This window comes from Lathamus discolor, chromosome 5 (genome assembly GCF_037157495.1).
Source record: "Lathamus discolor isolate bLatDis1 chromosome 5, bLatDis1.hap1, whole genome shotgun sequence".
NCBI lineage: Eukaryota > Metazoa > Chordata > Aves > Psittaciformes > Psittacidae > Lathamus > Lathamus discolor.
The window spans coordinates 98,910,330-98,937,794 of record NC_088888.1 but is presented as its reverse complement, the minus strand read 5'-3'; the positions used below and the strand labels follow the sequence as shown (position 1 = coordinate 98,937,794).

Sequence of the window (27,465 nt, the reverse complement as noted above, 5' to 3'; positions counted from 1 at the left end):
CAAGTATATGACTCAGTAGTTTGACATATGTGATGTTTCCGCAGATAACCTGTACAATTGTAACAAAATAAGATTGTGAATTAGAAAAGGTCAGCAACAGCTTGTATAAATGGGAATGGATTCATGTTTTGTTCCTTTCATGCTCTTTTAAAGCAAAACTAGTCATAAATCAGTACTTAAGATCGCTCTTCTTGCATGCTGGAAGCCCGTAAGTTTCTAGTTATGATTCCTGTGTCTTAAAGGAGGGGAGGCAGGGATCAAAAGGGATTTGTTGCTTTCTTAGGGCAAATGACAGTAGTTGGAAGATCCTTGGTAATACTTCCTGCTCCAACTTGAGTAATTGGAACTAGTTGTTTATAATTCAGTGGCTGCCTTTCAAGATGGATTTCCAGTTTTGGGGATTTCTATTTAAAGAAGAAAACAAATTGTAGATTCCAGCTTCAGTTTTTGACCATCTATTCCTGAAGGGTACAGACTGATATTTTACCATTTTAATACTTCTGTTCTCTTAGAGTAGAATCATAGAATAGTTAGGGTTGGAAAGGACCTTAAGATCATCTAGTTCCAACCCCCCTGCCATAGGCAGGGACACCTCACACTAAACCATGCCACCCAAGGCTTCGCCCAACCTGACCTTGAGCACTGGCAGGGATGGAGCATTCACAGCCTCCCTGGGCAACCCATTCCAGTGTCTCACCACCCTAACAGGAAAGAATTTCCTCCTTATATCCAATCTAAACTTCCCCTGTTTAAGTTTGAACCCGTTACCCCTTGTTCTGTCACTACAGTCCCTGACGAAGAGACCCTCCCCAGCATCCCTGTAGGCCCCCTTCAGATACTGGAAGGCTGCTATTAGATCCCCACGCAGCCTTCTCTTCTCCAGGCTGAACAGCCCCAACTTCCTCAGCCTATCTTCATATGGGAGGTGCTCCAGTCCCCTGATCATCCTTGTGGCTCTCCTCTGGACTTGTTCCAACAGTTCCATGTCCTTTTTATGTTGAGGACACCAGAACTGCACACAATACTCCAGGTGAGGTCTCATGAGAGCAGAGGTGCAGGATCACCTCTTTCGACCTGCTGGTCACGCTCCTTTTGATGCAGCCCAGGATATGGTTGGCTTTCTGGGCTGAGTGCACACTGAAGCCAGCTCGTGTTCATTTTCTCATCAGCCAACACCCCCAAGTCCTTCTCCGCAGGGCTGCTCTTAATCTCTTCTCTCCCCATCCTGTAGCTGTGGATGGGATTGCTCCAACCAAATAGTGGGATGCTTTTCCACTGCTCTGAATTTCATTTATGAGTCCTTCCAACTGTACTATGGAGCTGGGAGTTCTGTATTTTCCTCTGGAAAACTGAGCTTGATTTATTCTGTACTCAGCAGTCCTGCTGTATGACTCCTTTTGGTAGTCAGTAGACAGTATTCTTACACGTAACAGCTTTCTGTAAACGAATAGATTTTTGCTAATTGTAATGCATTTTGGCCTGGATTACAGTTTTGGATCCCGTCTCTTCCCTCTTCTTAATGCTTTGTTTTGTAAATTCCCATGAAAGTCTTTATGATGAGCTAACACTTTTGGGATTGTGGAGCTTGAAAATGTGCATATTAATAGCATACTGCCAAAATTTATATTAAAATATCATGCAGATACGAACCCCATTTATTATGTGTCTTTCCCATATTTTAAGGCTTGCTTTAAGGTTTTGGGAAGACTTTACAGTATAAAACTTGAATGTTAGTAAGAGTTATTAACTGCTATACTAGTAACTTAACAGCAGATTTAATTTTATTTTGCTGACAAGGTTGAATCCCATTTGTTTCCTTCTGGCTGCTTTCTAGGACAGCTACAGCAGCAGGTTTCAGCTCCATTGAAAGAATTGACAGACCTGAAAGAAGATGCAGTTTAGCAAAGAAACCCTATTGTGTTTAGTACCTTGTCTTAGGAGAAGTTGAAGTCTGTTTTATTGCTATAGTAGCGTTGTGCTCCAGGTCTGAGGGAATGGCTAAACACTTGCCTCAGAGACAGTGTTCATGATAAAACTCAAGATAATGCTTTATGCTTCTTTTGTGGATTTGGTAGGGTCACTAGCCTTGGACTTTGATTCTTCTGGTCTTTTCTATCCGGACACATTTTCAAGTGGTAACAGCCATCACTTTGTATCCAGTAAAAAACTCTTTGCCCAGTTGTGTCATTATATTGCATCCAGACTTAGCGTGACCAAGGCAATATTGTGCATCTCTATTTAATTCCGTTTCCTTTCTCCATAGGCTTTAAGTATATGGATACAGGAACAAGCTCACAGAAAATTTATAGTTATTGCATGAGTGCAGTGGGTGTACACTGTGGGCAGGGGGTTGGAGCTAGATGATCTTTAAGGTCCCTTCTAACCCAGTCCATTCTATAATTCTGCTTGGCTTTTTTTTTTTTTTTTTTTTTCTTCTTAAGTACATTCTGGCAACTGGGATGCCTTTGTGTTGCACTTCATGCATGAGTACTAATAAAATCATACTGTTTTCTGGCATTGTGTTGGTTCTGTGTTCTTTGTCATGATTGCTCTCTGAGGGATGACGACACACTCTTTCTAGTGTGGCAGTTGTTGTGTTGCAGGTTTCAAGTTAGAAGAGAACCCACAATTTATTATGTATTCCCAAGGCTTTGCAATCATTAATTCTCCAGAGAACAGGTGAAGATTATTATTATTTGGCAAATTATTCTTTGCCTCCTCCCAGTTTTTTTCTATTCGACTAGAGGTGCTTGTAAGAATATATAAAGTAACTTTGGTTGTGTTTCCTTGGAGTAGTAAATACGAATTTTGCAAATTAATTCATCAGGATTTTAATTTAAATATTTCTAGAGTCCTGTTGGACAGCATACAGAGTATTTTGCATGTAGCAGAAAAAAGCTGTCAGCAGGAAGAAAAATACTGATAAAAGCAATTTGAAGCAGAGACCATAGGTGCTTCTATCTGCAGTTAGCTGTGACATACTGCTGCGTACACAGCCTCTGTGATGACTTGTCACATAGAAATTTGGGGGCTGTATCTGGCTGAGGGCCAGCATGTAAATTCGCTTCAGGCTGATGGCAAATTAATGATAATCTAAAAGTTGTAATTTGGTCATTCAGGCCTTTTATGAATCATTCTTTGGAAGAAAGCATTCACTGTGGGACTGTGTGAAGTAATAAGGTTTCAAGCCAGCATGCCCTCAGAGTAGTTTGTATAATGTGGGAATATAGGTATTTGAGACTTCTTTAAATTAAACAGACAGCCAAGTTGTTGGAAGATGTCTTCTATTAACTTGAATTACAATAATGATGATAGCAACAACAATAATAATAATAAAAATATTTAAAAAGGGAATCATAATGTTATTTACCTGGTATACTTAACAATTCTTTATGCAATTTCTAGTTGGTTTTCTAAGATTTTTGAAATTGACCCTGGACTGATAATTTATGTTTTCTATTCCCAAAACTGAATATGAATTGTATCATGAGGATTCTTATTCTGTGATTGCTGTAACTTTCATAGCAGCCGCAGTGATGCTTGACTTCAGTATGAAGGCGATAACTCCATAAAGGAGAGATGCCGTTTCTAATTAACAGATCTTGAACGTTTACATTGTCTGTGTATTGGTTCTCCTATTTGCATAATGTAAAATATAGTGTTTTTTTTAAACAAAATATAAGTTTGTATCTATAATGTAGGAAAAGCAGTTAATTTTCGTGTCAGTTTTACAAGAAGTTTATCTTTTTATGATCAGAATAGTTAGTCTTTGCTGCATTCATTTTGACTGTTGTGCTGATACTTCTGTTTGCAGTATGTGGCAGGACGTGGTTTTGATGTTGCACTGATGTTATTTGAAATTCACATGATACTTGTTTTTTTGGTTTTGTTTTGGTTTTTTTTTTTTTTTTATTAAGACAAGTTTTTAGTACAGTTTGTTGTGTTAAGTGAATTAGAGCTCAGGCTGGAAGAGAAGACCTTTTGTACCATTCCTCTGGTTGGTATCTTTGAACAAGTACAACGTAACTGCCTTGATTTTACAAGCAGAAGATTTACCTGTTGTAAATCAGTACAGGTGATATATTAGTGGCTTTGTTTAGCATCTGTTACTTCATAATCTTATTCGTGTTTGGTTAATTCATCAAACGCTTTGCCTAGAAGTCAAGGTAAACCTGTGCTGCAATTTAATTACATATTGTCTGTTTCTGGATTGCACTGATAAGTGTTTAATTAAGTATGTATGGAGTGCTTAAAGCTAGTTTCTAATAAAATATGGTTACAGTAAAAACATTTCATTTGCTAACTGTGAAGGCTAGATGGGTCAGTATTTAAAGCTTTATTTCTACTTGCTATATGTTGCAGTTCTGCTACAGCTGGCAAGTGATGCTTTACCAAATGATATGGCTTTGTCTCTTGCCTATCTACTTGCATTGCCACAGGTATGTTGATAATGACTTGGTTTGTATGTTTTTGCCTGGAAAGACTATACATGGCATTTCAGAATTCCATAAGGAAATGTCATTTCTTTAGAGTTTTAAAATCTTAAGTCACTGGATTCATGAAAATACACATTTTTATAGGTTTGGCAGTGCATTTCAAGGAAACTGAACAGATGCTGTTGGACTGGCTTGCACGTGTGGAACTGACAAAAAGATGTATTTTCTTATTTAAAATAATAGTTGGGCCATGTGACTGACAGTGGTAATGGTTGTTCAGAGATATGGGTAATAACTTTGTGGTATAGAAGCACCAAAACTGTAGTTGGAAAAGCTTTTTGGTTAGCTGTTTGTGGAAGAGGGGAAAACATAATGTAGAATTGTCTTTGTGTGTGTGTAGGTTACTGACTTATGTGCTAGAAGAATGTAGTCAAAGCCAAAGCTATTCTAAATCACAGCAAGTAGCTTTTTAGAAAGTTTGCGCACTTACTGTTGTGTGCTTGCTAATTCTTCCATCTAAATTAATGCTCTCTTTCTCCTAGGTGGTAGATGCCAACAAATGCTTCGAAAAGCAATTGCATTCTGCGTTATCCCTCCAGCTGGCAAGTTACTACTATAGCCTGCAGATCTATGCTCGTTTGGCACCATGTTTCAAGGACAAATGCCACCCTCTCTACAGGGTTAGTACATTAATGAATATGGTTTGAAAAAGAGAGAGTGTAGCGTTAAAGTTACTCTAAAAAGCCAGTGAATGAGTTAAGCCTGTTAAGGAGTGGATCTGACTTACACTGTGAGCAGTGTGTTAAGTTCCGCATAATTACTCTTCTACAGTGCTGTAAACAGACAAGTACTTCACAATTTGTGGGAGAGTTTTAGAAGGACAATATCAAGTGTCATTTGTAGGCACTAGCACTGTCAGTCTTCCAAGCAGCTTAGGAACACTGAGCAATAATGAGCATAGCCTATGCTGTTAATTTGCAGTACTGATACAATATAGTACTTCCTAGAAAGAGTCAAGTATATATTTCAACAAGAAAGGTGCTGTTCAGAAAAGTTTCCATAGCCTTCTTTGGTGTGTGGTGTTTTGTATTTGGGTTTGCATATGGCGTTTTCAAAAGTCATCCTCAGTTATTGGTGAATTTGTTGGTTTCCTTTGACATGTGCCTTTTTTTTTTTTTTTTTTTTGAAACAGCACAGCTTTGCTGTCTTATTCTGTGATTAAAGAAATGTGATTAAAGCAGTGACATGTTAAACTCTGAAACAATGCCAAGAGGTGACGTTTAGTAAGGCACCAGTTGCCATTCCTACAAATATACCTGGATAAAAACTGTTGACACACCCAAGGGAGCCTTTCTGAGTTTACACCAGTCCTTTCCTCTTCTACAGAAGCTCTGGGGACTGCTTGGTTTTTGACCTAATTCTGCACTAAAAAAACCCACTTCTGATCACAAGTTCTCTGAAAAGAGAGATCACTGATCACCACCATAGTGGCATAAGAGGAGGTTTTTTTCCTTGTTCAGAATGACTCCCAGTTTACAGAGGAAACGATTTTTTTATACTCACCCAGTTCTGCAGTTAGGCAGCTTTTAATGTTCCTGCTGAGGTTTGCATTCTGTTACCTTCTGTTTATAGAAGCTAAAGGAAAACTTAACCCACAACTGAAATTTGCATGGCTTACAAAACACGTTGGTTATGAGGAGTTCACTCATGTTTGTTAAATAGCTTTCTTTGAGCCCTGGTCCACCAGCTGTATGACACCTTTGCTGAAAAAAGATTTTTTAATCTTTTTTACTTTGGGGTTTTTTTTTAGCTTAAGTTTTTAAACAATCTTACTTTATAGGAAGAGTTACGAAGCCTTTAGAAAGAGTAAGTCGTAAGAATGAGGACAGAGGTGTTAGAGATTGAACTATTTCTGCTCCAATTGCTGTTTAATAAGCAAAGTTTTATCAGTAGCACCATGTAGTTTATCTCTTATGGTATGATCCTTGGCTAAGTTTTCTGTTCCATCTTGACAAAATGCCATGTGTGACAGTGATAAGCAGTGGATTCTTAGTGGTTTGCTAAAAAGAATATGTACTATCTGTAAGTACTACTCTTAAACAGTATCTTTTCAAAACAATTGTATGAGAAGATCCTGAGTGAACAGCGCACCACTTGAAAGAAGTCCTGAATTGCCTGTAAAAAAACAAGACAGGAGAGTACATGCATTGTTACTAATGGGTATCCAGTGTGGGTATGTCACTGAAGTAGAAAGGGAGAATTAGAAACAAATGCTTTTGAGCTAAATGCTCAGTTTATACTGCGAAACAGCCACTTGTTTAACTGTATATCTTAGATTCTGGTAATAAGGACTGGCTTTACTTGCAAGTTGCTTTTCTCAATGCCATACTGGTTGCTATCTATGGGAATAGATCTAGCCATGGTTTTTATTTTTGTGTTTCCTAAGAGGTCGAAGGGGAAGGGGGGAAGGACGGGGACCACAAACACAATATCATTCCATAGAAGACTGTTTTCCAGCTCAATGTCACTGGCATCTTTCATCATCTTTATCATCTTTCTCAAAACAGTAAGATGTTCCTGGTTCCTTTAACTGTATAATTCAAAGCTGTGCATTATTCTTGGAAGATAACTGAGGGCGTTTTCATGGGTGAGGGTTTATATCCAATCCTTTCCCCCCCCTTCCCCCATTTTAAACATTTTTATATTCAGTAAAGATCTAAATCTGGCACTTCAGCCACATGCTTTGAAGACATATCCTCAAGATCACAGGACATATATTTCTGTTTAACAGCATCTGAGTCACAATAGGTATGATTTGTCTAGTCCATTGAATCAAGTATCTTGTCTGAAAACTGTAGCTGAATTTTTAAGAAGCTGTATAGAAACATGGAGAATCTATACTTCTGTGTTAACTTTAAAATAGCGTAAGTCTTTCAAAACAGAATATTAGTACCTCTAACATAATGGGAGAAATGTTCACAGAATGAAAATGTCAGATGTGTTATAAGGATAATGGGGAGTGGAGGGGGGGGAGAGTTCCTCTTCCACTGCCTAAGACAGACTTTTAGGACTTGCTAATTAATGAAGAAAGACATCTTGAAGGATTGATTTGGTCTGTTCCATGAAGGCTTGTTAAGTTTTGGTTTTTTTTTTACTGTGACATAAAATAATGACAGCCAGTATCTGCACATCAAAACAGAATCATAAATTGACAGAAATTCTCATTAGCATCTTTTGTACTGTTGATGTCCAGAAGGAAATTGGCTTAATAATTTCTGTTTCTGATGAAGTTATTACTTTCGTTTAAGGACAAAGAAAGTGACTTGGATGGAAAGTACTGCTTTAGTTTTGTATCCAGGACAATTTTGAATTTTAGTTGTTCTAATAATATAAAAGTTAGCATGCAGGTTATCTGAGCTGTTTTAGTTTCTTATCCTGAGGAAGACATTAAAAGAGCTCTACAATCAAATAAAACCACAGATAAAGGTCAGTAAGGATAATGCCAGACAGAAGATGAGAAAAAAATTCCAGAAATGGACTGGCTGTGGAAAGCATTAATGTGAGAAGACTTAATACCCTTTGAGAAGCTAGATTTGATTTTGGCTTAGGTCTCTACTGGGCCTGATAGTGATAGGGTTAAATTTCTTAATAACAGCTCCTATGGTGCTGTGCTTTACATCTGTGGCCAGAAATGTTGATAACACACACAAGTGTTTTGGCTGCTGCTGAACCTTGCTTGCATCACAGCTGTCCCCCCGCTGCCACGCTGATTCACTGCTTACTTCTTCCCAGTCTTGATGAATGAGAAGAAAAGCCATACAGGTGAGCAAGAAATCAGCTGGGTAATTTTTGATGTTAATGATTTATCTCCTCACTAGCCTGGTGATGTAAAAGTGAGCAGATTGTTTACTCTAGAAAGGAGTGAAAAAGTTTAATTAACACAAGGCTAATCAATATGTTGTTTCTGTCCTCATACTAATAATCTAATGCTGAAGTGTTTATGTGGGGTTGAAGAGGAGTTTTTTTACTGACCTTAGCTGGGGACAAGCTTTTTCGTGGAGCACCATCAGCAGTTCGAAGAAATTGCCAGTTGCAGAGGGGAAAGGAAATTTTGCAATTAATAGGAGGTGAGGGAAGTTGCTGTGAGCAGAAAATTCTTAGGTTTGATTTTATTCCCTTAGCTGTTATTTTCATTCAAGGAAACGAGTTTGATTCCTGCCCTTTTGTACATTGCAACTGGCAATATGTTGAAATGGTAACCTCAGAGATTCTTCTGTAACCTTAGAGATGCTTTTGATGCAGCCTAGAGTTGGTGAAGAAGCTGAGAGTTTAGTTCCACGGAGTTAAATAACCTCATACACCTGGCTTTCGAGTCGCTTTGTGAAAGGGTGAATTTATACAGTGAACTTATGCTCTGTGCACTTAACCTGCTTAGCTTTTTTGCTGCTTGCTGCTTGGGGAAGCCTCTATCAATCTCTCACTAAGAGGCAGAATTAGGTCTGCTTTCCCCTCGCGTGAATTTACTGTCTTCAGTGTAGGGTTTTTTCCTGTTTTTCTTCGTTTTCTCTCTCTGTTGGTATCACAGCCATTGTGTATTTTAGTTCCCATGCTGTTTCTCTGTATTCCTGTCATTGGTAGACCACTGTTTCTGTCTTCCTTTGCAGGACCATATTTAGCCTTTCTACACTGCCCTCGCCACAATGGCATCTGTAGGCTTTAAGTGCATTAAGTGGCTGTGACAAATACATCATGTTTGTCTTACTCTCTGTCACCCCCTTCTCCATAGGGGAAAACCAGCATGTGGAACAGTTTTAAAATCATGACATGCTGATACATGTGTGGTTTTTTTTTTTTGTTTTTGTTTTTTGTTTTTTTTTTTTTTTTTGTGTGTTTTTGTTTTTGGGCGTGGGGGTACATTAATGAAAACAAGCTCAAAAGAACAGTACTTTGAACTGGGGACTGAATATGTACAAATTTGTGTTGTTTTGATGGCATTTCATTCTTCAGGCTTGACCTGGCTCCAAGGCAGTTCTGTTGCTTATTCATGTAAGGTTGATCTTGATTATAAATACAGTTATATAAGCCAGAGAAACAGAACTCTCAGCCATGGTCCTTATGATACAGCTGTAAAATAGCATTCTGAATGTAGGATGTTGAAAATCAAGACTTAATTTGACATGGAAATAAATATTGTATAAGGCTGTATACAGGAAGAGGGAGAGAGGCAGATCTTACGGGCTACTACATTCTGTCTCAACATTCAACTTTTTGTCCAAAAACTCAGTGGTTAGCATAAAGTCTGTTGTAGATAGTAAAATGGTCGTGCTCTTTATTGTTGGTTCATGATGGACTGAAAACACAACCTTACTTGTGTTCGAAAGCTCAAAGTTCAAGTAAGCTCTCCTGAGCCAGCAGTCACGGTGGACGTTTTTGAACATCTTCCAATATGATCTCCGAAATAGTGATCCAGCAATTAGTGACATCGCAGTCAGATTGTGGCAGCTATGTTCCTTTGGTCGAGGTATGTTTGATAAAGCCAGTGTTTCACAGGTCCTCATACTTCGCTAAACACACAACACTACAAAGCATCACCATTCATAGCTTGGACCAGATAACATTTACATGATTCATAAAAGAGCTATTTTTAAATAGTTGAGGGTTTTGTTTTTGTTTTGTTGGGTTTTGGTGGTTTGTGGGGGTTTTTTTGTTGTTTTTTGAGGGGTGGGGGTGAGTATACGGGTTGTTTTTGTCTTTGTTTTTCCCCTGTGGTTTAATCTTTTTAAGATAAGGGCTGCTTAAGAAAAAGAGATGGTTACAGTGTTGCTTATTTTTTGTTTCTCAAGGGTTATATAAGCTATTCTGTTAAATCCTACTTCTGAAAGCAGAGCGAGCGTTGTTTGTGAGCCAGCTGTTCAGAAATACTCTTTTAGTAAAGAGGATCTTCAAACCAGCGTTTCATTTCAGCAGAGGTTTGAGGTCTGGCTTGCCTGTGTTCCTCTGGAGACATATTTGTGGCTTTTCATGCAAGGGAGGTAGTTCGGATAAATACTAATGCTTTCCTCTTTCCCTCTCTGGGAAACAGTATAAAGGTGACCAACAGCTCTTTGAAGCAGTCTTCATTGTGTCAATTGGCTTTATCTTCTATTTTACTTTTCTGTAACTATTTTCTCCTGTCAGTGAGCATCATCTCCTGTCAGTGAGCATCCTTAATTTTGCAAGTAGCCCTGATTAAAACTTTCTATTCATCTTAGAACACAAAGTATTTTAGCAAAATTGTATTCACCTGGGTTGGCAATGCAGGTAACTTTTCAGACATGGCTGAATTCCTGTCAGGTGAGAGAGCTGGCTTCTCCCTCTGTTAAGTTTAAAAAAAAATACATAAATTTAGCTTAAGAATTCTCTATAAATTTATCCTAAGAAGCTATTCAGGAAAATGTATGTCACAATAAGAGAAGGCAATCACCAAGAAAGTCATGCTTCAAATAAGAAGTGCTAGAGCTCCTGGATTAGGATAAAAAAAAAAAAGATAAAATATTTGACTTCTGGCATTTAAATAACTGCCAGGAAAGAGGAAATTGTGTGTTGTGTAGCTCATGGAATAATAGGTTTTCAAACTTTAAATTAGCAAGGTACAGAATTATTTGCATGTATCCAGTCAAGTAATTGTACTTGTTAAAAAGATTCAATATTGTATTTAAACTGTATCATATTATAATGAAGCTTTACAGTAGGAGTGTATGCTTGTCTGAAAGTCTGTATATGTCTTCAGCTGCTGCCATATAGATCAATGTTAAAAGCGTATTCTAGAAGAACATACAATAAAAATAATTTATTCAAACATGGAGATCGACAGAAGGTTGGATAATTACTTAAACAATTATATTATTAACTAAGAGTATGCTGACTGCAAATGGAAAATGACATGTAGTATGAATGTAGCAGGCACTTCACTCAAAACTAGTAATTTTTCATTTTCATAATTCATCATTTCATAGGTTTCTTTCAGTTGACATTTTAACCTTTTATATATCATGTTGATTCCACTAAAACAGCTGTCAGGTGAAATGGTAAGATTTTTCTACATAAACCTGACTTGTCAATATCATAATAAGACAGAATCTGTAAGAAAACATAAGGTGAAAAAGAAATTGAAAAATTTTCTGTTGGAGTGAATTATTGCTCATTCTTGCTGGAGTAGCTGAAAACAAAGCAAAAAACATTTAGAACAGAGCACTGGAGCAGTTTGATCAACTCTTGAGGCACAAGTCATTTAACATAACTGTAGAAATGACTGGAAAGCTGCTCAAATGATTTTTATGGTTTATTAATTAAGAGCAGACTCTTGCATTATGTTTTTTCCTGCAGCAATACTGGCTTCTGTGTAGGAAACCGTGTTGATTGAACTTATACCTAGTGGTTTTCTTTAGGCTGAAAGTCGCTTTGTTATCATTGTTTTTTCTGCTGCTGGCTATTGAAAGCTAATGTGTTACTTTTGTGACTGAGTTTCATCTGTTAGGAATTTACCTTAAAATATTGGCAGTTAAAATTTGAGGAAACTTATACACTGGCATGCAGATATTAACATTCAGTATATATAAACACTGGATGACTATATGATTTAATTCTGTGATAGGTGGCTGTTTGACCTTAAACCAAAATGTATACGCTAAATCAAATTTAAGTGAATTTCCTTTCTGGTTTTGAGTATTCTGATAATTTTAGCCAGTGATTTTTGTACCTCTGCAAACAGAGTTAAAAAAATCCTGCAGAAATGGCTTTGTTTAGTAGATGCTGTATACTGCTTAGCCCAATTCTAATACCATCTTCAGTGTAATTTCTGAAGCAGAAATAATAACAGTAATATTATTTTAAGGTTTTGTGTGCTCACACACATTCATAATTTAAAACTTAACAGCTTAACTCTCAATCCTTTAATCAATCTTTTCTAGAGGTTTTATTGGCAGAAAATGTTCCTGTTATTCCACTTATGTCATATATTTAATCATGCCAGCATCTTGGGCAACCTTTTGTCTTTATAAGATTCACTTAGTTTCCAAGTAAGTGAAGTAGCAGTGGCATATGCTGCCTTCCTATTCCAAGTGTTTCAGTTTTCAACCGTTACATTTCAGAATTGCTTATTTAAAACATACAACATTCCTTCTATTAAAAAAAAAAAAAACAGCAAAAAACCTCAAACCAAACACAAAGTGGTGATTTGTTCCTTTCAGTCTCAAGTTTTAAAATATAATTTTCCAGCCTTTTGTAGATTTTGCATTCCCAGCGTATTTCTGTTCATAAAGCAATAACGCACATTTGCATGGCATCACTTATGATTGTACATTTGCAGTGTGAATTTTTATTGGTAGTGTAAGAAAGCAGGACTTTGAAAATAATTAGTTTCAATTTCATTGAAATTGCGAGTGCTTATTTGCAACTGTTTACCTGTATTTTCGTGTTCCTCTCATAATTCACCAACCCTTTTGGTTGTTGTTTTGTCTAATTTCACTGCAAATGTGTGTTTCACTAATTTCTCTGGGAGTTTAGGTAACCCTTTTAAGTTAGTACAAGCTTTAAACTTCTAAGCAGACTAAGACTGTGTAGCCCTTGGTCACCTGTGTGTATGCATTTCGTACATCATGTTTTAAGTTGTGTCTGTATACCATATAAATTTGAGAGTGTTTTAAACTTGGCCATTGTAAGTCAGAGCTGATGTTACTGACTTTTAAAATGTGTACAGGAGCATTTGTTTTCTACAACCAGTCATATGGAATGAATTTTTAAAACATTCAATTTCGGTTCTTGGAATAAAGAGAAATCTGGATGATATCTGTGATGAAGGTGAGAAGGGAAGCTAGAGAATTGGAGTCCACAGCTGCATTCCTGGATCTACAAAATCCAGATCTAAGTTATTTGAGTACAGTAACATTTTTTAGCACAGTACAAAATTGTTTGTTTGCATTAATGTGGTGACAAGCATTGTTTAAGTTCAGGCTTTAAAATCATTCTACTTGAATATTCCTGAGACACTAGAGTATGTTATAAAAACTTCTCGTTGATAATTTAATATTATAAATCTGAAATAGAAAATAGTTTTAATATTGTCTGAATGTGTAAGACCTACCTATAGGTTTGATAATTGAAGATTTATTGCTTGCCTCATTTCTGCTTCATTTTTTTTTGTTAGTTTGTGCAACTTAATTCTGACACATCTTGTAGCTTACAAAAGGTATTCTAGTAGTTATCCTTACATGTTGACTTGATGTGGTTTCATTGCTGGGTGATGGAATTTCCTGATTCATGTATCCATTTTTAGAAAATGGTGTGAAAGCTGATTCTGAACAAATCACTGTTGTCACCCAACAATATACATAGCTGCAGCAGCAGAAGGACAAAGAAAGTTGAGGTATCTTGTCACTTGAATGATGTGACAGTACAGGTTTTATTTCTGAGCTGTTCTGGTCTTCCATCTCAGCCATATACTTTATCTTTTGCTTTGAGCAGATCTGACACGAGACAGCTATGATCTGAAAGGTAGGCCACCCAAAATTCACATGGTGCTGCATCTAAGTTAATGTACGTTTGACTCGCAGCATGGCAACAGACTCAGTTGAGGACTAGTGTCTTTGATTTAATTATTAAAAACCTGCCTGTGGAGGGATGGATTTTACTTCTTGACCAGACAGGCATGTTCAGGATTTTACTTCTTGACTGAAATGTTTCTTTCCTGCAAATCTTTTTTCCTGTCTCGGTGTGCAAGGAAAAGTGTTGCCTGTATGTGCTTCTCCTCATTCTGTTTTTTTCTTGCCACCTCCGCCTTCAAATTTATGGCACATTGATTCTCTTGCTATAGGAATTGTGGCAGTTGCTGCAAGGATTAGGCAGAGCTCTCCTCTTCCTTCTGATATGTAAGTGCTTTCCAGAGGTTTACTTTGGTTCTAGAAGTGCTAAAGGGACCAGAGGCCACATTTTATGACTGACTACGTTGGAGTCAGACTCTGTCGGCCTGTCGAACTGTGATTTGACAAGTACAGTGAAACAAGAGCCTTAGCCCAAGCCTCCCAGCTGATAAACACTAAAACAGCAAATGCTGCCTGTAAGTAAGGTACGACATGCTGAAACTCTTGGGATCAAGAGCAACAATTTTGAGAGTCAATAAATCAGCGTTGTGACTAGTGACTACTAATCCGAAACAATGAATGCTTATCACAGATACGATTAAACACACTGTGGTCAGATCTGTTGTTATCTCAGCCCGTCATGCCCCATGTTGGGCGTGGCAACTGTCATGGTTTAAGCCATGTCAGGTGCAGGTGTTTCTGCAGCAGTAGTTATACACCCTACTCCTTGGTGCCTCTTGCTTTGCTCATGTGTTGTCATCTCCTAGTTTTGCTGTCCATTAGTGTTTTGCTTCATGTATGTGTCTTCCTCTATAGCATGACCCCTTTCCAAGGATCACTTACATGGTTTAGAATGTATCTGATGTTACAGGTTTCTGGGCACAACTTAACGTGTCTTCTGCCTTCCCAGGTTCCTGTGGCTCACTGCAGTTGCAGCTTTTGACCATTGCCAAAAGATTACAGTTCAAAAGGTGATGAAAATTCTTTGCAGCTTCAATCCAGAAAGGTTTCACAATGTCAGTTATTTATTTGGGCTGATTATGAGTGGATTAGTCTCAATGATCTAAGCAGCTTTTCTCATCAGAGTTCCTAGTCATTTCTGTATTACAGTCTGAAGATCATTTACATTTAAAACAAACCCAAAAGAGCAGTATGCCTTATAAGAAAAATTTGAAAGATTTTTAGTCTTGAAAGAAATAAACAGGCTAAATAGCCTTACAATGTTCTAATACTATCTCAGTGATGTGTTTGCAGTAGAGATTTTCATTATCTATCTCTCTTTCCATAGCTGTGAAATTGTTGCCACTTCCTGAGCAGGAGAGAAATGGGGAAAACTGACTCATTCTTTGGTTTTGTTTTTTGTTTGTTTTTTTTTTTTTCTGTTGTTGTTGTTTTCTGATGTGTATGGCTGAATTAAGTCTATTAAAGAGATTTGAAAGAGCAACTTGAGGGTTGAGGGCAAATCAGACTGAAGATTATTTTAGGGATCAAGAAATTCAAAGGTCAAAACCTCTTCCCTCTTTTTAAAACCAGTGTTGCTTTTATAATATTGCAATAACATTCAGATTTTGAAGGGCTTCACAGGTATCACTTGCAGAGCATGGTCAAAGAGAAACTTTGCTTTAAAACTTCTAGTCAGGTGAACCCTGATCCCCAGCTGAGGCTTACTGGCAGTGGCTGGTGGTGCAAGCTTGATAGTAATTTGTCCTGATCTGTGCTGAGTAAATCATATCTAATAACATGAAATTAAATTAAGTGTATGCTGAAGTCATGGGTGCTTTTTTTTTTTAATTTTTATAAATTCTCCTTAATTCCCAAGCAAAACCTATGCCAGATCGTTTCACTATTGACAACACTGTTAGGAACATAGTGCTAGTCCAGTATGTGAGTAAAATGCATTGGCAGGTAGTTCATGAGGGATTTCCTTTGGCAGTGTTAAGGAGTTAAGGGTGCAATACAATAGAGTCAGCTCTTGCGCCTTCTCTGGAAATATACCAGAGATGTGTGTTCATAGGTAAAATATCTTTTCTGAATGATCACAGAGGGAAAGGAATGTTCAGACCTCTCTGTAGAAGTACTGGAGGAGATATATCTGGCAAAGCAGGGAGCTGGACATCTAGATACAATTTCTGAAAGACTCTGGAAAGCCAAGAGGGTTAAAATAGTGGGTTTTTTTTAAAGCAGTTTGTTCTTTTTTCCTTTTTTTTTTCTTTGTTTTCACAGATAATGTTAGAAAGAGAACAACTTGAACATGACTTCATACCAGTGTTACCTTTCAAAGCTATTTTGTATTTACGCAAACTGCTGTAGAGATACATATCTTTTTTTTTCTTAAATGTCTGTTTCAATTTTAAGAAAGTCACATAATTTGTAAACCCTCTGAATGCTGAGGTAAGAGTCAGCCTTTACTGATTTAGCTAATTTACTTTATGGCCAGCTGCTATTACTAGCTAGTTGTTATGGTGTTCAAATTACAAAGACTTCGCTTGAATACTGGCAATACAGCTATAATGATCTTTCTGTATTAGTATTTGCAGAACAAGCATGATGCCTAATGGAACTAGGTATCTAATGGGTGTAGAAATATTTGTGCTTATCTTTCAAAAAACCACATGTATTATTAAAAATGTGAAAATGTTGAAGAGTGAATGCTTGAAATAATGAAGTACACGGTCTATGCAGCATGATACCAAAAACTTCAGCTTTTTATATTATTTTCATTGGGCTTGTATTTTGAATGCCTGATAGATACTGCACAAGCAGCACTGTTATTTAAGAAAACAATTTGAATCTATAGAAGGATGACAAATCTGAGAGAAGCAAAACTGTGTCATTGCAGTACATGAGTTTTGCAGACAACTGCAACTTGGGAAAGATCATTTTATATTGACTAAAAAACCCCAGAAAGTCTCACATAAGATCTCAGTGTAGGCTCTTGCATGAAGCAGGTTCTGGGATTTCTCTAAACTAATCTTCTTCAATTTCACATGCTCTGATAGTTTGGAGCATAGGTCTTGTCTTGTAAGGGATAAAAGAGGACAACGCTTGATTGAAAGAATTTTGGTGCTGAAGAGTTCAACACAGTCCTTGACAGCTGCTTGCAATAAAGAACAGCTGGTGTTATTTTAATCTGGATGGATGTGTTTTAATTTACCAGCTATCAGATCTCATACTTTTATCTTCTAGATTGGAGAACTGATGTGCATTTTTGCTTTACATATGTATGGGTATACATACATGGGTATTTATACAGGGTATGATTGTATTATTCCTTGTTAATAAGCTCAGTAAACCCTAAGCCATAATTTCCAAAGATATTATTTGTATATTACCGTATGTTTCTTAAGTCTTTTAAATAATGTTTGGGATACTTTTCAGAGCCATCCTTTTTATAGCATATTTCAGAACCCAGAAAAGAACCTAGTAGTGAGAATTTGTTCTCATGAGGACAAACAGCAATGTTTGTTTGTTTTTGTTCCTCATATGTATATCCAAGCCTCGCAGCTATCCTTTAAACAACGTTACACAACAGATTATCTTCCACTTCCTTCTCTTTCCTTCTTTGTAAGTTTGTCATTATTCTTATTTGTCATGGTACTGCTGTATCACACAGTGATCCTTGATCCAGATTTCTTTATTTTAAAATGGGGAAAAAACAGTACTGATCCATTTGATTACATGCTATTCAGGAAACTTATTAAAAATGACACCTTTTCATCTTCAGAAGCCATTTCTCAAGCAAGAGTTTGAGTGCATTCATTTGAAAGTGCTTTCAAGATTGTCTTTGTGTAGTTTATGAATAAACTGGTGGACTGTGTACTAGAAGAGTGCTGAGATTGGGTTCTACTTTTCTTGACAGAGAGAGGGGAAACCTGGCAAAAGAGAGCAAAGTTGCCCTCATAGGTTGTCAGAGGGACCTGCCTTTCTCAGTGGATTGTGCAAAGGATCTAGGCAATTACGTTAAACAGCTTTCCTCATCTTGATCTGACTTTCCCTGTCTCCATGCTCTGTTTTCTAGTGTATTACCTAAAAGGCAGTGGATTGGTTTCCAGCTGATATAATTGTATTATAGAGGCACTGCTCTGCTTACCTGTCTCTTCTCTGAGGTTTTATTATTCTGTTAACAATCTCCTAAGCAACCTTGAAAAAACTAGTGATGTTTTCAATAAAACCAATGAGTTCTCAGTGTTCAGAGGGCTTCAGAAAAGTACCATCTGGTGAGGAAGAAGGATACCCTGGAGCATTTAATAAGACTTGGTGAGCAGCCTGTCAGCTAAAACTTGAAAAGAAAAGAAGACAAAAACCCAATCTATTTAGAATGACCAGCAAGTCGTAGAAAATTTAAGCGTGCCTCAAGGTTCAGATATTTGGTGCATGTTTTACCCTGCTGTGCACTCTAGTTAATGTTCATGGGTTTAACTTCTAATTTATTAGAATCAATCTGTAATAAAAACAGAGAATATTGTCCGGTTCACTCAACATTTTTGAATTCACAGCGATTAAATCAGCAGTTTCTTTTAGAAAATATTTCAACCACAGCTCGCATCCCTAGGTATTTTTTGGGTTTTTTCATGGCACTCCTTCCTCAGTGGGTGCTTCCTTATGATACTGTGGTCCTGGTAGCCTCCTTTTTCATGGAAGAGAGCAATCCATATCGCAAAACTGTGTTCAAGGGTAGGTGCCTAAACAATAGCCACTTGAGATAATGATCTTGAGGTGATGTGGAAATCTCTACAGTTGATGCTTTCCTTTTTCATTTCAAACATGCAGACTGTGTTTGTTTCGTGTTCTAAATTGTTGCTTTGTACTGTGGGTTTTTGATGTCAGAAGTTCATGGTTGATTAAATACGCACTTGATGCATAATTTCTAATGCAGGTAAGTTTTATTTGTGATGAAGCTATTTTGAAAACAAAGGTTGTTCTTATCCATGGATGATCAATATTTAATTATTTGAAGGTTCAAGGTGTAGGCAATGTCTCAAGTGTACTTTGCAGATCCTGCAACGCTTATTCTTTGAAAGTATTGGTGTTCAACTCTTAAAATGCTAAACTATTCCTTTTATTAATTCTGTTTAATGGAAGTGTATCACAAATTCAGTAATAACCCCTCCCTCACAGTTCACAATATTGCTTCAGTTCTTACTTTTGAGATAGTCTCTCTTTTAGAGTAAACTTACTTGAAGTGTTTGTAAATGATGAGAGATCTGGTAAGTTTTCTTTGATTTGTTTTACCAATCGGTTGCCTAGTTCAATGTTAATAAAAATGAAGGTGTTAAAAGCAAAAAAAATTTGTCATAGTGAAGTCCTTCCTATTATTAATTTGGTTAGGTAAGTTTGTTTGAATTTTTGTAGCATATAGAGAGTTCAAAATATCCAAAAGGATAAATTTTAACGTTCTAGCAAAAAGCTCTCACAGAAAACTGGAATTCTGTTAAAGAATCAGTTTCCAGGAACTTAAAGTTTCCCAGAAATGGAAAAAATATGTTGGTTTTAAATGCAGGGATCAGGTGGGTTGTTGGGATTTTTTTTTTTTTTTGGTGGTTTTTTGTTTTTTTTTTTTGTTGGGTTTTATTTTGTTGTTATTTGGGTTTTACTTTGTTTAGTTTTGTTTTGTTTTGTTTTGTATTCCCAGAAACTTACAGGGTTTTTTAGTTTGTTGCCAATTATTTTCACAGGCTGATCCAAAAGAGTTGATTCAGATGGTCACAAAGCATGTCAGTCAGTATGGCTGTACAGATTGGCCTGAAGAAATCTCAACTTTGATTAATCAGCTGCATTACTACAATGAGCGATTACTGGATTTCACTCAAGCTCAGATACTGCAAGGACTTGGCAAAGGAGTGGATGTGCAGAGGTTTACAGCAGATGGACAGTACAAGAGAGAAACAATACTAGGATTGGCAGAGTAAGTAGTATCTATTATGTTTATTTTCTTTATTCTAAAATGGAATTACTTTAAGCTTTAAATCAGTTAAGTAAATTGAAAGTAGTGCTGACCTTTAGAAGGGTTAAGTTACCAGTTGCTTTACATATTTACACAGTAATGTTACAGTTGGAGACTTTTTGTTTTCAGCTACTCCACTTAAATGTTGCTCAAATAAATGGATCAATAATTTTAAGTTATTGTAGCTATTACTGTGGAATAACTGGAAGCTGTAACTGTGTTTATTAACTGTTCATATTAATCAGGGATGAGTGCAGTTAGAGCATAAATTGAGGTCTAATCTCTTCCTGTCGTCTGCTGTAAACATGCCCTAGCAATTTATGAGAGTATGCCCAAATATCAAGGTTTGTAATGAACTATAGTTAAAAAAAAAAAGGCAAGCTAATTAATTATATTTTACTTAATTTTGTTAAAGCATCTGTATATTATAATATTTTCTCTCTGTAGTCATTTGTAAGTACTGAAGTCTTTGCTGCACACATTCTGATATATAAAATGCTTTTGTCTCTTTTCAATTATCCAGAATAGAAAAAAAACATACAGGATGGTACTGTCTTTTCATTTTCAAAGATATTTAATTGACATCTGTGTGCGGGTACTTTAAGCTATGAACAAGTCATGGTTATACTTGAGCCTTATATTATGATTTGAAGATAGTCACAGTTAAATAGCTGCTAGACTGTAAGTGGAACTGTTCTGTTCAAGAAGCAGCTTTTATTATGATTTTAAATCCAATTTTAAACTAATTCTGGGCATAAAGCTTTTGAAGGCAATATTTAGATGTTTATAGTATTCCACCTCTGTAGCTACTCATAGTTACAATTCCAACAGAAATTTGTTAGTAAAAAAATACTTATGAAATGCTGAATATAAAGAATAGTATAAGCTCATGTTTTGAGCAGTCAGCTGCTGCTTTGCATCTATAAAATCTGTACCTGCATAGATTTTGGTGCTGCATTCATAAGAACAGCTTTTAATAATCTTTTAATATTTCCGTTGGAGTTACCTGTTTTGTGTACATTGTTCTTGGAGCACATATCTTTAGTAGAATGTCACTGGGTGAATGTAATGCCTTGATATTTATCTACAGTAACTACAGTACAAAAATCCTTCTGTTATTACAAATGTTTAGTCTGGATGCAGCATGCTTACTTGCATTATCACCCAAGAGTTCTTTAGATAGACTTTTGTAAAAATAAAGTAAACATGAAGAGAAAGTTCCTTACAGCAAGTAGAGGCTGAAACACAGTGTGAAAAGGTTAGTAAAAATAAGGCTTCACAGGATGTGGATGACAGTAGTAGTTCCATATTGTGCAGTTGCAAAGATATAATTAATTACTTGTTTAGCTTAAGCTTCCTTGCTTTATGTTTTCAGTTAACTCTTAATCTGAATTTTGTAATGAAAACAATGTGCAGATTAAATCTAATTGTGTAGCATATTTTCTTTCTTATTTTTGAATTATTATTAAGTGCTTCGTGTGTTCAATCTTCCATGAAGGGCTGTTTTCCGGAGCAACACCTGAAGGAGATGGTATCTTTTTTACAAACCAGCTTTGTGCTATAATGAGCAATTTCCTAAGACCACTTAACAAATAGTTGTCAATTTTATCTCCCATTTTGGTATATTGTCATTAGACCTTATGCATTATTTATCAGATATTAAAGATCTGTGTGTCTCACAGACTTAATCAAGGTTAGCTCTCAAGCAGCTAACAATTTATTTGGGCAGAATAGGGTAGACTGTAAATGAATTAGGAAAACTAGAACAAGATTGAGCATTCTTGAGTAATCAGTTGAAGTCCCATGTAGTTTCAGGCCAGCTATGGTATATAAGGTTTCAAAATGATTTTTTTACTTGAGGCCAGTTTTTGGGTGGGTTTTGTTTGTTTGGGGTTTTTTGTTTATTTCAGTTTGGTTTCTTTTCACTCACCCTGAGGTCTTCAGCACTTCACTGCTGGTGCGTTTACTGATTTAATACCAATTTCTTCCTTGTTTTGTGTCACTGATCTGAAATACCTTTTCTAGATTTTTAGAAAAATTGTGCAATTATCAATCACTCTGAATTTCATAACTTAGCTTGTGCTTATAGGGTTTTCAGAATGCTTTTGGTGCATATGGACTAGGTCCATTTCCAGAAAACTAAACTAGAAGGGCCTTTATAAAGCCACTTGAATCTACTTCAGCTATTATTAGTGACTTTAGCTTCTGAACCATTGTGCTCACTTTTACTATACTGCTGTGCTCTTTTGCCAGTGTAAACAGAGCCTGATGCATTCATGCTGTAGAACATAACATACAACCATAGCCTTCCATCTTATTTTCCTCTTCAAACACGAGAGGAAACGAAAGGCTCTTGGCTTAAATCTTCATTTCACTTCTCCTCCAAGTTGGATTAAAAAAACCAAACATTTTTTGAGTACAGGCCACTGGAAAAGGGGATCTCCTTTCCCCTTAATACGAGTGAATCCAGTGGTGGTTTGTAGCTGATTGATGTCAGCAGAAAATGGTGAAGGCAGCAAACACGTGTACATGTATGATACAACTAGAGGTTTTAGAGAACAAGGCAGGGGAAAAAATAAAATTACCCTGAGCTGCCAGATGTTTGTTTCTGTGAGCTTGAAGATAGTCAGCAAAATCCCAGCAGAACGCTACAACACTGGCAGAGTTTTTGCTACTTTGGAAATTTGTGCTAGCACACAGCCAGAGTGGCTAAGAACCATCCACAAGAACTGCTTCTGACTTCAGTTTTGCACCAGTTTCGGTGCCACAGCACACAGGAAGTACATCCAAACCTTGCCTGCACAGGAGCTGTAGGTGGGGATTTCTCTGGCAGTTCTCAGACTCACAGAGACAGGCAGTTAGGGCTGGGCATGAAAAGGGGTGTGGAAAAGAAAGTTAAAAGGTCATTTGCAAGGTAGTGGCCTTTTTTGCATGTTTCCATTGTGTAACAACTTCTTCCTTTGGTTTCATCAGTGTTATCTTGGTAATAAATAGCTTCTTCTTGTTCTTCATCTCTACACAATATCATCTCCTTAAAACCTCCATTGCAGTATGCTGCCACTGCATGCCACTCTTTAAGACAGAAAGACAGGATTTTCGTAATATTTGTAAAGTGCTAGGGGGAATTTATCCCACTAGGTCCAACGGCCACTCCTGATTTGTATGATTGGCTGAGTTATTGTTCAACTGAAGTATTCATATCATCTTCCTCTTTCACTGAATCACAGAGTCACAGAATGGTTAAGGTTGGAAGGGACCTCTGGATGTAATTTTACCTAATTCCCCAATTTATTGGGACCACACCTAAAGCTAGTTGCCACGGACCATGCCCAGGTGGCTTTTGAGTATCTCCAAGGATGGAGACTTTTGTTGTGGTTTAAGCCCAGCCTCCTTGGGCAGTCTTATGTCAGGGCTTAGTCACCCTCATGCTGCAAAAGCACTTCCCTGATGTTCAGACAGAACCTCCCATGTTTGTGCCCATTGTCTCTTGTCCTGTCACTGGGCAACACTGAAGAAAGCTTGGTTACATCTTCTTTGCATCCTCCCTTCAGAAATGTACATACATGAGATCCTCTCCAGCCTTCTCTTCTCCAGGCTGAACAGTCCCATCTCTGTCAGCCTTTCCTCATAGGAGAGATGCTCCAGTCCCTTCACACCTTAGCAGCCCTTCACTGGACTTTCTCCAGTAGCTCCATTGTTCATTTTAGAACCATTCAGCTAATTTCAGAAGTTGTTTTTTAAGCAAAAGTTTATTAGATCATTCCTAAAGGTCATGATTTCCTTCGGTCAAGATACTCTATATCTGAATTGATGATACAAGGACAATAATATATTGTACATTTTTTAATTAATGAAACTATTGAGATCAGTGTTGAGGAGCAGCCTGCAGGTTGCTGCTCTTAACCTCATGATCTCCAGTGTACCTTTTCCCATTAGCCAGTAGCATACTTGCTGTCCAGGTCTTACATCAATCTTCACTTCAACTAGTAATGGCCTTGCTGACAGTACATGAAATGGTTTCTGGAAAATGTGAAAGAATATAAGTTCATGTTTTGTGATTTGGCATCTGCTGTTGTGTATCCCTGCTTAAAAAAGGATCTGCTTTTATGTACTGAATGACAGCCTGCATTAGTGGCTTCTAATCTGGAATTTACAATGTACTGTTGTCATGGTACTTTTTAATGACAAAAAATAGAGTAGAGCATCTGCTTGTAAAAGATTAGATGACTCTTATGCAATACTTTTAAAAAATGTCAGATCGTCATCCTCTTATACATACAGCATTGCTTGCTGGATTAAAAAGTGTTCTGTTACTATTGTAGTACAGTTCCAAGAGGTTGCGTACAGGAAACCTTGCCATGCTGGAAAATCAGAGGGAAGGTGCTGTGGCCATTGGAACAGGACATATAAGAAAGAGTGGGATTTTCTTTTTTTCTTTTCTTTTTCCTCTTTTCTTCTGAAATGTATTTTAATAAGTGCTTGTATTTATCTTAAAATATATTTGTTTCTTTTAATTTTAAAGCTTGTGTTCTGCCTCCTTTTCTTTGCATACATATTCCTCAGCATAAAGTACCCAGTATTTTTCAGGGGTTTTCATACCTGAAAGTCATTACAAGAAGGTTGTGGATCTTTTGTTATTTCACGTGTGTGGTTTTTTTGTTGGGTTGGGGTTTTTTTTCACTGTTAGACCAATAGCAATTGCTCTTATGCAAAGGATATTCTCATAGCTCTTTGTGAATATTTTTCAGCATTATGTTCTTTCTTGGCATTTTGCTTTTCGACTCTGCATCATGTATCTTATTTTAATTCTACAATATCTGTAGAAACTATCACAGTGGAATGTAATGTCTAAGAATCAAAATCAAAGTACACGGATGTGTCAGCTGTTCACGTAAGACAGACTGTAGCTATAAGCCTTGTTTAGCCCAGATCTACATTTGTAAATGACCAAAAAAATACCAACTGCCAAAACCCAAAATCTAGGAGGATATGCTGTCTAATCTGTAGGGGTTTTTTCTGCTTTCCACCTAGTCATACATGGATCATGATGATGGAATAGAAAATTTACTAACAGTTACTTTTATTCTACAGAGTCAGCCCCTAACTTCCAGGATTTTAGAAAACAATGGAAAGAATATAAGGAAAATGTTAAACATGATTATGGAGTTGAGTTTTATAATTCTGTAAACTAATTTACAGACAGTTGAAACTGTATTTTCTAGTCGTTAGTGTTGTGTAAGGCTTTTTTCCTTAGTCCCACAAGGCTTTTAAATGGAAGACTCTAAACCAACAGGGTTAGCACTACTCATATCAAATACAGCTTTTAAAAGTTGCTCATGACAGTTCTATTAGGATGTAATAACAAACAGATAGATACTATCTTGGAATTATCGTGAAGAAAAAAAACTAACAAAAAACAAAACAAAACCAAACTTCAGAAACCCAGCATGGGCCTTAATAGTATTGTTTATACCAGCCTAAAACTAGGAACTGTGTCTGTCTATTTGAACCATACTAACTTCAGTGTTACAGTAAAAAATAATATGAAGGTAAGTTAAGGTTTTGATCATTAAACAGATTCTCCATCTATTGTTTTGTTAAAGGTATATGCAATAACAGAAAAAAATGGTTTTTAATATTTCCAGGACACTTACAGCGAACGGCTGGACATCTTCACATCTTATTTTAGTCTGTAAATGCTAAGAGTTTTTTTGTCTGTGAACTTCTATGAAGAGCTTTGAGGACCTAGATAGTGATGCTAAAACTCTGTAGATGTTGCAGCTAACTGAATAAATACAAGCTGTCATACATTACATCCTTTACCACTTTGAAATGAAATGGAAACTGAGGGTTTTGCTTTAGCACAGGGTTAGACAGAAGCTGTCACTGAGAACCAAAGTGTATGGGGAGTAGGTGCCTGTCTTTGGAATATCTGTAGTTTGATTTATTTATTTATTAATTTCTTTTCACCTAAATGAAGCACTGAGTATTAGCAAATATAAAAAAATATAAAGTAAAAAATCATTACTTTTCTAATGTAAATATTTATTTTCATGTCATGTCTCTAGGGGCTTAATGTAACTTTTCTTTGTTTTCTTTCACATCTCTCCTCAAGAACACTTGAAGAAAATGTCTACAAGATTGCTGTTTCTTTGGCTCAACGATACAAAGTTCCACTTTGGGAAGTTTATATGACCCATCTGGAATTTTTGTTCACTGACAGTGGGTATGTTTTCTCCCCTGCAAATACACATACTATTCTGATACACAGACATACGTGCTAACCTAGGGGAAAGTGGAGTATACTGTGGCTAGAGCTTGGTTTGTATTTTCATGTTTCTTGTGTTGTAGTAGTTTGGTAATTTTTCTTTTCCATATGATGCTTTCATAACCAGCCACAAAAAAAGTGTACAGGAGAGGGTAAAAGTCCATATGTGTCTTAGTGTTCTGAGTATCCTGGGGCATTCTTTTCAGTGTTTAGGTTTCCACGGCTTTGAATGCTAAATGCTGTTTTCCAATAGCAACTTATCTTTTAGTTATTTTTACAGTCCCTTGGAATAGATCCTGAATCTCGATAGATTTTTATGTAATTATTTTTTTTAACTGCTGCTATTTATTGGTCTCTCTTCTACATAATAGCAAAGGAAATAAATACATTGAAGCTTCCCATTCACATTATTAATCTATTCATTTCAGTTTCAGTTTTTTGTAGAAGCAGTGATATTTACAATATTTCTTGGGGGCTTTTCTACCCTACAAGATTATGGCAGACTAGACTCAGGATTTGTGGAGGGCATGAGGGAAGGGATGCTTTTTGTTTCTTTTACAGAGTTGGTTTGAGGCCATTTTTTTTATTTTTTACTTTTTTTTTTTTTTTTTTTTTAATTTGACATTTTGTCAGTCAGACAAGTACTTTTTGCCCACTGAAAGACGAATACCCCCATTCAGTGTAAGGCTAAGCTACTTGCCTGAATAGTGTATTCAGATGACAGTGATGTAGAGCCCCCTGTGTAATACAACAGCTCTTCTTTTCTGTTCTGACAGATGTGACCAAATTAGTCTAGTTTTGTTTCAAATTTTAAATTGTGAAAGCAGGTTTAGCTTGCAGCAGTATTTGTACCTTTCTTACCAGTAATTAAAAAAAAAAAAAAGCATTAAAACATTTTATAAAATATGAGGCATAAAAACAAGACTGATAGATGTTGGTGATCTGAGAATATGAAAGAACATATTGAGATTCTTTTTCTTTTGCCTCCTCCAGAAAACAGAGAAGTCATGCCCTCTAAATTTTGCTGCTGCTAAATTATTTAGTGCTTTAAGCAAAATAGGCTGTCAGGGTATAAACGTGGTGACACTGGGGTGAATGTGAAAGAGCCAGTTGACTTCTCTGGGACTAGAATATTGCCTAAGGTATTTTGCAGAAGTTGTCTACCATTTTCTTTGTTCCTGTCCTCCATGACTTAGTATT

At 36.7% G+C, this 27,465-nt stretch overlaps 1 protein-coding gene across 1 annotated transcript in view; it reads left to right on the top strand.

Moving 5' to 3' along the window:
- NBAS (NBAS subunit of NRZ tethering complex) overlaps window positions 1–27,465 on the top strand; it is a 182,627-nt gene that overhangs the window by 81,428 nt on the left and 73,734 nt on the right. Inside the window, exons 39-42 of the mRNA XM_065681650.1 lie at window positions 4,363–4,439; window positions 4,979–5,116; window positions 19,729–19,958; window positions 26,113–26,223. Coding sequence (XP_065537722.1) covers window positions 4,363–4,439; window positions 4,979–5,116; window positions 19,729–19,958; window positions 26,113–26,223 — 556 coding nt within the window. The remainder of the gene's footprint in view (window positions 1–4,362; window positions 4,440–4,978; window positions 5,117–19,728; window positions 19,959–26,112; window positions 26,224–27,465) is intronic.